The following is a 13,766-nucleotide window of genomic DNA, read 5'->3' as shown; positions in this document are numbered from 1 at the left end:
TCATGTGGTTAACTGTAAATAAGAGTCTCATGGACTTTCCAGCCCCCACTGGCTTCAAACCATGATCCTCAGATCTCAGCCTCCTGAACAGCTAAGAATACAGGTGTAAGCCACTGATGCTAGTCTGGGAAAACTCTTTAAAGCTCCATGGAGGGGTGGGGGAAGATTCCCTTCTCAGTGTCATCTAACTACCATACCTTCCTTGGCGTAACTGAAATACAGTTAAAAGGAAAATCAGAATGATATATATGCGTTTACATATGTATGTACATATATACACACACATATATATATAAAACACATTTTCCTAAATGTAGAATCTGTAATTTCCAGAGAATTTAGATAATTCAAGATAATTCCTATCTTATTCTGAGTCAAATCACATGGCAGACACCAAAATATTAAAAACAATAACCTTCAATTACGCAAGCAATGCAGCAACCCTAACCTCCTTGTCCAGGTTTCACAGGCAGGCTCATCTCAGGTTTCTGGAGCCCAACTAATGGCACAGGGTTAATGGTGGATGAAGCTGAGAGTTGATTAGCAAGAGGCCCATCTCCTTCGCCATCCAGTTGTGACCTTTCCACAAGCTCCTTGTCCCCTGGCTGGTCGTCCATGGGAGGATCCATCAGCACATCTGCTAGCTCTTTCTGCAGCTGCTGCTCACTTCCATTCCCTACAATCTAAGGGTCACAAGTACAAGCAATCAGTAATGCAAGGGGTTCATTTCTGAAGACAAGTACAAGTATTTCCTTAAGTTTCTTCTGAGTGTTGAAAAATAGAATAATTAATAACCAATAATAAGGACTGTAGCTGCTCTCTTAATTCATAGTTTTGCATTAAAAATGATAATGATTTGGAAACAAATATCCAGAAATACATGTGAAGCCTGCTGGCCAGTGTTGGTAACATTTTCCACAAATGTCACAACTGGTAACAACTGAATTATGTCATTCTCTATGTCTGCTGAGAAATCATATCCTTTTTAAAAAATTTTCTTTTTTTAATAAGTTTTTTATTGTAAAAATACTGTACAGAGGAGTTACAGTTATATGAGCAAGGTAATGAGCACATTTCTTATCAAGCATTGTTGCCTCCTCCTTTGTTTTTCCTCTACCATCCCTTCCCTCCTACCTCCTCAACTACACTCCTGTTCCCCCCACCACCTAAATTATAAAGTTCGTTTTTCAACATAGTGTCTTGTACATCTCATTGTTACAATGGGTCAACCTGTATCCCTATTTAAACATTTTGTTTTTTTCCCTTCCCCTCCCCAAATTAGATCGATCAAATACAGTGAAAACAGGGGTTATACCATGGGGGAGGGACATACAAAGGAACAACAACAACAACAAAAATCACATGGTACACTATAAATACACTAGAAACAATACCAAGAAAGAAAAAAACTACTTGTGTCCCTATCTTGGGGCTTAACATCATCTTATTTGGTCATATGTACATAGCTTTTGACCTTCTCTGCTTGTCCCAGACATATACTAGTTATTGCAAATAAAGGAAACCATGGGACTTAAGTTTCTTTGCCCCTGGCTTACTTCACTTAATATAATTTTTTCCAAGTCTTTCCATTTCCTAACAAATGGTGGGTTTTGTCATTCTTTCTGATGGAGGCACAGAATTCCATTATCTATACCTCATTTTCTTGATCCATTCATCTACTGAAGGGCATCTGGGTTGGTTCCATATCTTTGCTATTGTAAAAATAATGCTGCGATAAACATGGTTGTGCTGGTAGCTTTGGTATGACCTTGTTTGTGATCATTTGGGTAAATGCCCAAAAGTGGGATTGCTGGGTCATAGGGGAGCTCTATGTGGAGTCTTTTGAGAAACCTCCATACTGCTTTCCAAAGTGGTTAAACAAGTTTACACTCCCACCAACAGTGTAGTAAGTTCCCTTCTGGCCACATCTCCTCCAGCATCTGTTGTTATTAAGAGTTCTTAGCCGGGCGCTGGTGGCTCACGCCTGTAATCCTAGCTACTCAGGAGGCTGAGATCTGAGGATCGCGGTTCAAAGCCAGCCCGGGCAGGAGAGACCGTGAGACTCCTATCTCCAATAAACCACCAGAAAACCGGAAGTGGCGCTGTAGCTCAAGTGGTAGAGCGCTCGCCTTGAGCTGAAGAGCTGAGGGACAGCGCCCAGGCCTGGAGTTCAAGCCCCATGACCGACAAAAAAAAAAAAAAAAGAGTTCTTGATTATAGCCATTCTAACTGGAGTGAGGTGGATTCTCAATGTTGTTTTGATTTGCATTTCTTTTACGGGTAGAAAGGTTGAGTATTTCTTCATGTGTCTATTGGCCATTTTTATTTCCTCTTCAGAGAAGTTTCTCTTTTAAGTCTTTAGCCCACTTATTTATCAGGCAGATGTTTCTTTGAGGATTTGTTGTTGGGGGATTTAATGTTTTGAGTTCCAAATATATTTTAGATATAAGACTCTTATCCGTTGTATGGCTAGTGAAGCTCTCCCAATCTGTGGGCTTTCTACTGATCTTGCTAGCTATGTCCTTTGCTATGCAGAAGCTCTGTAGCTTCACAGTCCCATTTGTCCAATGTTTCTTTGATTTGTTGGGTTTCTGGGTCTCTATTAAGAAAATTTTGGCCTGTGCCAGGAGACCTAGGGTTTCTTCTATTTCATCCTGTAATGTTTTCAGGGTGTCTGCTTTGACTTCAAGGTCTTTGATCCATTTGGAGTTGATTCTGGTGCAGGGTGATATATAAGGATCTAGCTTTAGTTTTCTACAGATGATTTACCAATTTTGCCAGCAACATTTACTGAAGAGGCGGTCTTTCTTCCATTCTATTTTTTTAGGTCCCTTATAGAAGATTAGGTGGCTATAGGTCTGTGGGTTCATTTCTGGGTTTTCAATTCTATTCCATTGGTCCTGAGGTCTGTTCTTGTGCCAGTACCAAGCAGTTTTGATTACTATGGCTTTGTAGTAGAGTTTGAAATTTGGTATTTATATTCCTCCAGCACTGTTCTTTCTGTTAAGGATTTTTTTTACTATTCCGGTTTTTTACTGTTCCATATGAATTTCTGGATTGCTTCTTCTATTTCATTGAAGAATGAGGTTGGAATATTGATAGGTATCGCATTGAATTTGTAGATAGCCTTGGGAAGTATTGCCATTTTCACAATGTTGATCCTTCCAATCCAGAAGCATGGGAGGTTTTTCCATTTCCTAAGTTCTGCTTTGATTTCCTTTTTCAAGTTTTTAAAGTTTTCATCATAGCGGTCCTTCACTTCTTTAGTTAATTCCTAGGTGTTTTATTTTTTGTGGAGCTATTACAAAAGGAGTTGCTTTCCTGATGAGAAATCATATTCTTAAGAGAAATACCTTTGCACTTTACACTTAAGGGAAAAATGTACTTGCTTCCAAAATTATGAACCATAACATACCTACTGGAATGTACACTCTCACAGGTGTTTTACAGTTTCTGCTACAAGTGTCTCCTATCTTTTAAAGTTTTGATATACATGAATAAAGCTGAGAAGATGCATGAAATAATAGTCTTAAGGAACAAAAGCACTGATTTCAATCATTTCAAATATTTTTATGGAATTATGATGGTTTATTAGTTGATAGAAAAAGGAAGTAAACAAGTACAAAATCAAGTGAAAACAGCCCAATGCTGAGAAAAACCACATGACAAAAACCCACTTAGAATGTCCCTAAATGCTTATTCAAGAAATATTTTTAAAAAATAAGCTGGGTGCTGGTGGTTAATTTTTGTAATCCTAGCTATTCAAGAAACTGAGATATAGAGGATCAGTGATGTGTCTTCAGAAATCGGCCCCTTGCATTATGGATTGCTGCTAGGGCAGCAAAGTCCTCAAAACTCCATTTCCAAGTGACCAACAAAAGCACTGAGCTGAGGATGTGGCTCTAGGACATCAGCCTTGGACAAATAAGCCTGGTGAGTCCAAGGCCCGGAGTTCAAGCCCACGAACCAGCAAGGAAAGGAAAGAAGGGAGGAAGGGAAGAAGGAAGGGAGGGAAGGAGTAAGTGAGTAGAGGAGGGAGAGAAGGAAGGGAGAAAGGAAAAGAATAGAAAAGCTAACAAAAGAATTAATTCAGAAAAAGAAGTCATACTGAGCATAATGGTGCATTCCTGTAAAGCCAGAAGGCAGAGATAAGCGAGGCAGGAATCTGAAGACAGTCTGGGTTTTCCAGTTTTCCAGCTAGCCTAGGCTGGTATCAGAACTGTCTCAAAAAAATAAAATAAAAATAAAAAAGTCAAGAGTAAAAAAGCTCTAGAGGCTTAAAAAGGCTTTCAGAAAATTTAAGTGGGTGGGACTATGAGACTGACATTGAGAAGGAGCATTATCCAGTAAAATTCCAATATCAGAGATACTATTCTGTGCTACTAAGGGATCCAATTAAAAAACTTTTGCTTTGAGCTTTTGTGACCATAAAGTATCTTGGGCTATAAATCCTCACAGTCAATCTGATTTCTATTTTGTTGGTACCTTCCTAAGGAAATTCTAACACTTCAACTACTCTTGCCATAGAAATAAGGGCTGTTTCACTTCACAAACAATTTTTGTTTCTGCCAATTTAAATTTATGTTAGAAGTTATTGCTAATTCAACTACTAGTATGTTGAGTAACTTTAATTCTAGGTTAAGGCTGATTCTATGCTTCTAAAGTGCAACTCAATTTCTGTTTTCAGAACTGCTTTAAAAAGCTTTTAAAGCACCTGAAAAACACAGAGTTTAGTTCCAATTTATCTCTTATTCTTTCAAAACCAGAGAAATTCTGTATCACTTAAGTAGGTAGCTTAACTGAACCTAAACTATTTTCCAAAAGTCATGAGAAATAACATAGGAGAGTTAGTTTCCTAAAAACAGAGAATCTATTCGACTCCAGGTTTAAACCATAAGTAAACCCAACTTTGGCTGTCATGGTATAATATATTCACCAATCACAGAAAACAGGTTTACATGTTTGCCTTTTGTGTTTATAAAAGTCTGTCTTTCATTCTTCTTTAGTTTGTAAATTTTGTAAACATAAGAACTGAATCAATTCCTTTAACTCTTCCTTATGAAAGGTAGAAAATGTGCCGGACGCTGGTGGCTCACGCCTGTAATCCTAGCTACTCAGGAGGCTGAGATCTGAGGATCGCGGTTCAAAGCCAGCCCGGGCAGGAGAGACCGTGAGACTCCTATCTCCAATAAACCACCAGAAAACCGGAAGTGGCGCTGTAGCTCAAGTGGTAGAGCGCTAGCCTTGAGCTGAAGAGCTGAGGGACAGTGCCCAGGCCCAGAGTTCAAGCCCCACGACCGACAAAAAAAAAAAAAAAAAAAAAAGAAAGGTAGAAAATGTAATGTACACATGTATAAACTGTTGATTTTGTGTATGTGTGTGTATGCGTGCGTGTGTTATGCAGACACATACACACTGTTACTAAGGCTTGAATTCTGGGCCTGGGTGCTATCCCTTCACTTTGTAACTCAAGGCTACCATTCTACTACTTGAGGTACAGATCCACTTTTAGCTTTTGGTGGTTAACTGGAGATCAAGAGTCTCACAGACTTTCTTGCCTGGGCTGGCTTTGAACTGTGATCTTCCAATCTCAGCTTCCTGAATAACTAGGATAACAGGTGTGAGCCACTGGCACCTAGCAACATTATTAACTCTTAGGAGTGGCTTAAAAATAGCAACCAAACAAATGTCTTAGATAATTACTTAAAGTATAGTACTCAACAGTTATCATGTTAAACCATTTACGAACATTCAATCCAATTCCAAATTACTACCTGTGACATTATAATATATATAATTAAATGAATTTTGTAAGGCAGTCAATTTTGTCTCTGTCAAGCTGGAAGACATTCAGCAAAAGTCTCAAAGTTTGGCATGCATCAGAACCATCTGGAGAGCTTGCTGAAACAGACTGTGGGGCTCTTGAGTTTCCAATTCTAAAAATCTGGGGCAAAACCTGAGAGTTTGCATTTCTAAAAAGTTCCTGTGAGATGGCGCTGCTGCTGGCTTGCTGACTACACACTGAGAAAGAATCTTCAATTACTGTTTTTTAACCATGACTATGCAACAGAAATTGCACAGGGAGACTTTAAAATTTAAACGCATGTTTCTCCCTTTGTCCTTCGTCTTCTACCCTTGAAAACTAAATCAGTTTCAGAAAAGAGGCAGCCTAGCATATGCATTTTTAATGCCACAGTGAATCTGATATAGAATTATGAAACACTGCCACAGATTAAAATCTTGAAATAAAATGTCTATGTCATATCTTTTTCTAAGATTCTGTATAGGTATCAATTTTATCTTTGGTACTTTTTCAAAATGAAAATCCTTTTGCTTCACCAAAGAAAAACTTCTCTCTGGTTTGGCAAGTTTAGGTTCAAGAGGTTTAGGGTTCAATGTTAGCCCTAAGCAAAAAGTGGGAGACCTAATGTGAAAAATAGCAAGGGCAAAAAGAGCTCATGGCATGGATCAGGTAAAGCACCTGCCTATCAAGTACAAAGCTTAAGTGAGGGTGGGCAGAGAAACTCTGCATGGGCCCTAAAATTTACATTAGAAAAAAATGTCATGAAAAATTTACATGCAATACTGCATAACTGAGAATTACTACTATATAAATTGTTCATCATAATAAAGGATGAACTGCCACTGATCTTTACTTTTGGAATTTGCCTACCTCTGATAAAGGTTCAAACAGTGAGCAGCTGTCAAAGCATCTTGACAGTTATTTTACCATATAATGAACCTGGAGGCTTCTTGAAGACTTGGATTTCCAAATAAGGGCGTTGGGATATTGCTCGGTATATACCACTTGTCTAGCATGCAAGAAGCCCTAAGTTTGATTTAAAAAAAAAAAAGTCTAAGAATGAAAAGACAAGCCCTAGAGTCATGTAAATTATATATCTGATGAGGGACTTAGAACTTCCAAAAATCGGGGCTGGGAAGGTGGCTCAGCGGTAGAGCGCTTGCCTTGCATGCCTGAGGCCCTGGGTTCGATTCCTCAGCACCACATAAGCAAAAAGAAAAACCCGGAAGTGGAGCTGTGGCTCAAGTGGTAGAGCGCTAGCCTTGAGCTGAAGAGCTGAGGGATAGCGCCCAGGTCCAAAGTTCAGGGTCCACGACTGGACCCAAAAAAAAAAGAACTTCCAAAAATCAACAGTAAAAAAATTAAGTTATAGGCATGGATGGTTCAGTTACATTGTACCTCTCTAGCAAGCATGAAGCCCTGAGTTTAAATTCTAATACCACCATTAAAAAAAATTAAAACAGCTATCAATTTAAAAAATGGGTATTTCACCAAAAAAAATATAAGTGGCAAATAAGCACATGAACAGAAACTCAACATCATTAGCTATAGAGAAACTGAAACCACAATAGGAAGCTTCAATGTAAGATCAGCTAAAAGAAAAAAACTATACAACCCTAATAGTAAGGGCTGGCAAGGATCCTCTAAGCAACTGGTGACTCTCATAAACTGCTGGTGAAAATCTAAAATGATGCAGTCACATTAGCCAATTTAAAGAAAGTTTTAGAAAGTTAAATATGCATTTACCATATGACACATTTCTATGTACTTCTAAGTGCTTAAATAAGACAATAAAAATAAAAATATATGGCCACACAAAGACCTATTTGCAAATGAAGCAGCATTTTTCATAATAGCCAAAAATTAATATGATGAAAGTGTTCAGTGATTGGTGAATGTATAAACAAACTGCCATAGATGAAATAAAATACTACTGAGCAATAAAAAGGAACTACTAATACACATAATAATACAGATGAATCTCAAAAGTTTATACAAAGGAAATCAGATATAAAAGGCCATATATGGCATTAGCCCACTTTTTTGTGTGTGTCAGTAGTGGGGCTTTGAACCATGATCCTCGGCTTCCTGAGTAGCTAGAATTACAGGTAGGACCCACCGGCACCTGGCCCATCATTCTGTTTAAATGGCATATAATGAAGGCAAAACCACAGGGATAATTCATCATAATAAATCTCATCACTGGTTCTTAGGGATTTGGAAAGTGGAACAGAGGATTAAAAGAAGGCACAATGGGATTTTCTGGAGTGATGACAAGTATTTTCTATCTTGGCTATAATGACTGGTAAGAGCTTACATCTAACAGATATAACTGTATACCTAAAAGAATTGCATTTACTGGGTGTAAATTTCTCAATAAAGTTGACAAAATAAAATAGAAAAATATGGTTTATAAAAAATAAGAAAACTATGGGGCTGGGAAGGTGGCTTGGTGGTAGAGCACTTGCCTTGCATACATGAGGCCCTGGGTTTGATTCCTCAGCACCACATAAGCAAAAAGAAAAAGCCTGAAGTGGCGCTGTGGCTCAAGTGGTAGAGTGCAAGCCTTGAGCTGAAGAGCTGAGGGACAGCACCCAAGCCCAGAGTTCAGGCCCCATGACTGGACCCCAAAAAAATAAAAAATGAAAAATAAGAAATCTAGAGGGCAACTTATTTTTTTTTTTTCAGTTGTGGGACTTGAACTCTGGGCCTGGGCACTGTCCCTCAGCTCTTTAGCTCAAGGGGAGCACTCTACCACTTGAGCCACAGCGCCACTTCTGGTTTTCTGGTGGTTAACTGGAGGTAAGAGTTGCATGGACTTTCCTGTCTAGGCTGGCTTTGAACCATGATCCTTAGATCTCAGCCTCCTGAGTAGCTAGGGTTACAGATGTGAGCCACCTGAGCCCAGTGCAACTTGTTCTCTTTTTTCTTCCTTTCCTTTACTTCCTTAGCATTCCTCTCTCCCTCTGCCCTCTTTCTTTCATATGCCCTTTGAAAGATGCCCTCCTAAGATTCTGGCTTTGGAATTAACTTCTTTTTTTTGGGGGGGGGGCGGGTCGGTTATGGAGCTTGAACTCTGGGCCTGGCATTGTCCCTCAGCTCTTCAGCTCAAGGCTAGTGCTCTACCACTTGAGTAACAGTGCCACTTCCAGTTTTCTGGTGGTTTATTGGGGATAAGAGTCTCCCAGCCTTTCCTGCCTGGGCTGGCTTTGAACTGTGATCCTCAGATCTCAGCCTACTGAGTAGCTACGATTACCAATGCCTGGTAAAATTCATTTATATAAGTGCTACCATATGGTATCTGTCCCAAATCTGTATCAACAATCCCTTCCTTAACTGTCTATGGACAGAATGTTTCAACCGCATACTCCAAATTTATTCAGTTTAAACTTTAACTCACTAACTGCTCCTTCCCTTCTTTTCTTCATTTACCAGTGAACTGCACTACTACCCATTCCATGGGCCAAAGAACTGGTCATTCTTAACTCTTCTCATTCCTACTGATTTTGCCCAGTTATGCGTTTGTCCCACGTATTTCCCTGAATACTATAAACTTTGAATACACTGCTTTCCTCTTGCATAAGCCTACTACAAAGTTAGCAGTTTCTCTGCATTCTTTCTCCCTTTTGCTCTTGGCAATAGCTATTCAAGTAACAACTACAATATTAGTTGTGACCAAGATTTGAATACTCATTGCCCTTAGGTCAAAGCCTAAATTTCTAGGTATCTTCTGAGTCTTTTCACAGTCCTGCCCAACCTACTTTTCTAGTCACATCAAACTATTCCAGTTTCAGGGCTGGGAAGGTGGCTCAGTGGTAGAGTGCTTGCCTTGCATGCATGAGGCCCTGGGTTTGATTCCTCAGCACCACATAAGCAAAAAAGAAAAAAGCCAGAAGTGGTACTGTGGCTCAAGTGGTAGAGCGCTAGCCTTGAGCTAAAGAGCTGAGGGACAGTGCCCAGGCCCAGAGTTCAGGCCCCACAACCGGACCCAAAACAAAACAAAACAAAACAAAACAAACTATTCCACTTTCCCAGAAAGCATCATTACTTTGCATTGACCAAACTTTGTGTAGACTGATCCCTTTCTTGGAAAGGTCTCCTGCTCCTGTGTATTCTTTAAAGCCAATCTTAAAACCTGTTACCTCTTTAATAGTAACAGGTAGACCTTAACCCTCCTGGACAGTTTCATCACTTTCCACTCAGGCTACCCTAATTATTAGCATACAAGTTTACAACTACTATATGTTGTTTTAGAGAATATTTGTTTAATGGGCCCTTAAACCAGACTAGGCAGAGATTGTTTTTCAAGTTATATTTATATCTCTGAGCTTTGGAGAATGACTGATACAGAGCACATATGAAATATACATTTACTAAAATAAATTTTATAAATGTAAAGAATAAAAGCCAAAGCACTATGAATTGATCCAATTTGGATCCTATCTAGATATTCTTTGAATTTTAGCTGAACTACAAAACCAGGAAATCTGAATAATTATAGTTTTATCCATGTAAAAACAAAAAACAAATATGATCATGTCTTATTATTCTAAGCAAATGTCATTAAAATTGAAAGATTGTCATTCAAATGTTACAAATGTGACATTTACAATAAATATCACAGTTACAATAAATGTCACATTTACAGTAAAGATACATATATTGTAAATGTCACATTTATAATAAGGATACCAAGGGAGAGAGAACCAGGAGTGGTGCACATCTGTGATTCCAGCACTCAAGAAGCTGAGGCAGCCGGACACTGGTGGCTCACACCTATAATACGAGTTACTCAGAGGCTGAGATCTGAGGATCGCGGTTCAAAGCCAGCCTGGGCAGGAAAGTCCGCAAAACTCTTATCTCCAATAAACCACCAGAAAAACTGGAAATGGCGCTGTAGCTCAAGTTGTAGAGCCCTCTCATTGACTTGGAGAGCTGAGGGACAGCGCTCAGGCCCAGGGTTCAAACACCATGACCGACAAAAAAAAACAAAACAAAACTGAGGCAAGAGAATCATGAGTTTGATGACAACCAAGACTACCTAGTAAGATATATATATGTATAAATAAATGTATAAAATGAATGTATAAAATATGTATAAAAATAGAGTAAGGGCTGGGAAGGTGGCTCAGTGGTAGAGCACTTGCCTTGCATGCATAAGGCCCTGGGTTCGATTCCTCAGCACCACATAAGCAAAAAGAAAAAAGCTGGAAGTGGCGCTGTGGCTCAAGTGGTAGAGCGCTAGCCCTGAGCTGAAGAGCTGAGGGACAGTGCCCAGGCCCAGAGTTTAGGCCCCACAACTGGACCCCCCCCCCCAAAAAAAAAAAGAATGAAAGCCCTGGGAAGACCAAATACTTCAAAACACATAAGTTCATGTCCAAGTAAGTTCCATTAAAGGAAAGAAGAGGTTTTTAGGAACAGTCCCGAATTGAGAAGGCAAACGAAGTGTAAAGCACCCAAATGACCAGCTACTGTAAACTTAAGGAATAAATGTTTGTAAGGGCAGAGACAGGTGAATGATTTACTCATAAATCTACTTAGGAAGCATGAGGGTCAGAGCTGCCATATAACAAATCTGTAGGAGGCACTACTCGCCCCATACATTATGCAAATGGTGCTGCACAGAACAGTTCGGTATGTAGCTCTGCAACTGAGCACACTAGCCATAATTGGGCTCCAAAGACTCTGTTGACAAGATAACATGTGGGAGTCACAATAGTCTCATCTAGAAAAAGGATTTTAACCTTTATCTCATAAGATTGTACTGAGTATATGGGTACATGATGACTACATGATACAGTGACTATATGATATTGTGTGTGTACACACACACATCTGGCTTTTATTAGGTGATTATCTCATTTAATTCTCATATAATGGTACCTGCCAATTAGTAAGCATCCAGGTGTATTCCACTACGCCACTCTTAGTTCTAATAAATTCTCATCCATCTATTAGAACTGATGTTAGAAAAAAGGAAGCAAAAACTTAACAATTAGTTACACAAAAAAGCAAGTACAATGTGGATCTATATTCCAAGGGTCACAGAACTCTAAGAACATAGTATCATGTGCAAAGAAAAACTATTAGAATAATGTAGGTCCTTTCTGAATATAACAACTAAGTTATATGGCAGCTATAAATTATATGGTAGAATTGGCTACAAGTCTATTTCCTAGAGAGTAAAACTGCATTAATGGAAACAGGACAAAATGTTCGAAAGACAATATCCAGAGTCATTTCCTGGTCTCAAATTTGTACTCCTAACTTTATAGCTCGTTTCCGTCACTGCTCCAATACTAACCAGGCCTAATTTAATATGCCAGTCAAACAAAACTTCTTCACACAGTTTGAGACTCTTTCCTGGGGAACAATTAGATCTTCAAGAATGCACATAGAAAATATCAATTTGTGCTGAGCAATCCCTAGAGGGTCTGAAAATTAAAGACAAATTTCTGATGATCTGTAGTTCCCTATATTTTTATCCTGGTGCAGGAAAATATAATTGAAAATGGTCCAAACTAAGTAATTTTGCTCAGTTTTAATGCAAAACTGAGCCATACACAAAAATTACTTTTGTCAGAAAGCAAATTATAAATGAGCCAAAAGTCCAGTCTGAATATTGGGAGATTTAGTTACTAATCTCACATCACAAACCTGCTCACACACACATTCTGTGACTTAAAAAAATTTTTTTTTACTTCTTCACACAAGGTCTTGCGAAGTAGCAGACCTCAAACTCAGTGGCCTCAAACTCATAATTTTACTGCTCCAGCATCCCAAGTGCTATAATCCCAAGGATTATAGGCATGTACCACCATGCCCAGATCTTTAATAGATCACTTAAAAATCACTTTGTGATTCTCTTATAAATTTTATCTGTTCTGATTATCTATCTTATTACCTGAAGGGATGACCAAAGAAACAACCTAAAGATTTAATTAAAAATTACTAACAAAGTGGGAGACAGCACAAGGGAAGGGGTGACACTATCCCCCCCCCAGATATACTCCTTACATTTTGTATATAACTGCAACCCCTCTATATATCACCTTTATAGTAACAATAAATAAATAAATAAATAAATAGAATTACTAACATTACTTTAAAAGAGGATGGAGAAAAACCAGAGGCTTGTAAATCTGTTCTAAAATCCAACTGTACGTTTGTAGGTATACTCAGTGATATACAGTGCTTACCTAGCACTGTGTACATGGCCCTACTTCCTTTCTCAGAATGTTTTCACATTTTTAAGTTTTTGTTTAAATACTACTTACCTTAACGGTTAAACCTAACATGTAATTCTATGGCCTAAATTCTGGCAGGATCCAATGCTGTTGAAGTCTACTTGTTTATATTGAGTTGAATTTTGTCTAATCATAATATAATTTCTTCTCTCCCTTGGCTTGCATTATCTGTGGGAATACTATGCAGCCTGAATGACGAGTGGTTTTGCCAGTTTTGTGTTTGCTTCTGTCAGATGCCCTCCCTATTACAAACATGCAGATAGGATAAATTCAAACTCAAACATACGTGAAAACATGCTCATGGGCGCAAATTCTTAGCAAGACTCCTCTCCAAACCAGTATCCAAGGTAATATATATGGGCTTTCTTCTTTTCTTCCTGTGACTATAAATAAGACTGTTCCTATTCAATGAATGATATACCTGAGGAAATTTTGTGTGTGTGTGTGTGTGTGTGTGTGTGTGTGTGTGTGTGTGTGTGTGTGTGTGTGTGTGTGTGTGTGTGTGTGTGTGTGTGTGTGTGTGTGTGTGTGTGTGTGTGTGTGTGTGTGTGTGTGTGTGTGTGTGTGTGTTACTGGGGTTGGAACTACTTGAGAGCCTCATGTCTTCTCAGTTTGCTTGTTCAGCTAGTGCTCTACTGCTTGAGCTACACTATCAGTCCTACTTTCTGCTGGTTATTTGGAGATTAAGTCTAATTTGTATGACCAGGCTGGCCTTG

General features: G+C 38.8%; 1 protein-coding gene across 4 annotated transcripts in view; it reads right to left on the bottom strand.

Moving 5' to 3' along the window:
* Nucleotides 1-13,766, bottom strand: part of Rabgap1 (RAB GTPase activating protein 1) — a 149,739-nt gene that overhangs the window by 100,920 nt on the left and 35,053 nt on the right. For all 4 annotated transcript variants that reach the window (XM_070013209.1, XM_070013222.1, XM_070013216.1 and 1 more), the window contains one exon: nt 449-683. In XM_070013209.1, coding sequence (XP_069869310.1) covers nt 449-683 — 235 coding nt within the window. The remainder of the gene's footprint in view (nt 1-448; nt 684-13,766) is intronic.

The sequence above is a fragment of the Dipodomys merriami genome, unplaced genomic scaffold (genome assembly GCF_024711535.1).
Source record: "Dipodomys merriami isolate MVZ:Mamm:240054 unplaced genomic scaffold, mDipMer1.0.p SCAF_11, whole genome shotgun sequence".
NCBI classification, from domain to species: domain Eukaryota; kingdom Metazoa; phylum Chordata; class Mammalia; order Rodentia; family Heteromyidae; genus Dipodomys; species Dipodomys merriami.
This window is presented reverse-complemented; position numbering and strand designations above follow the sequence as displayed.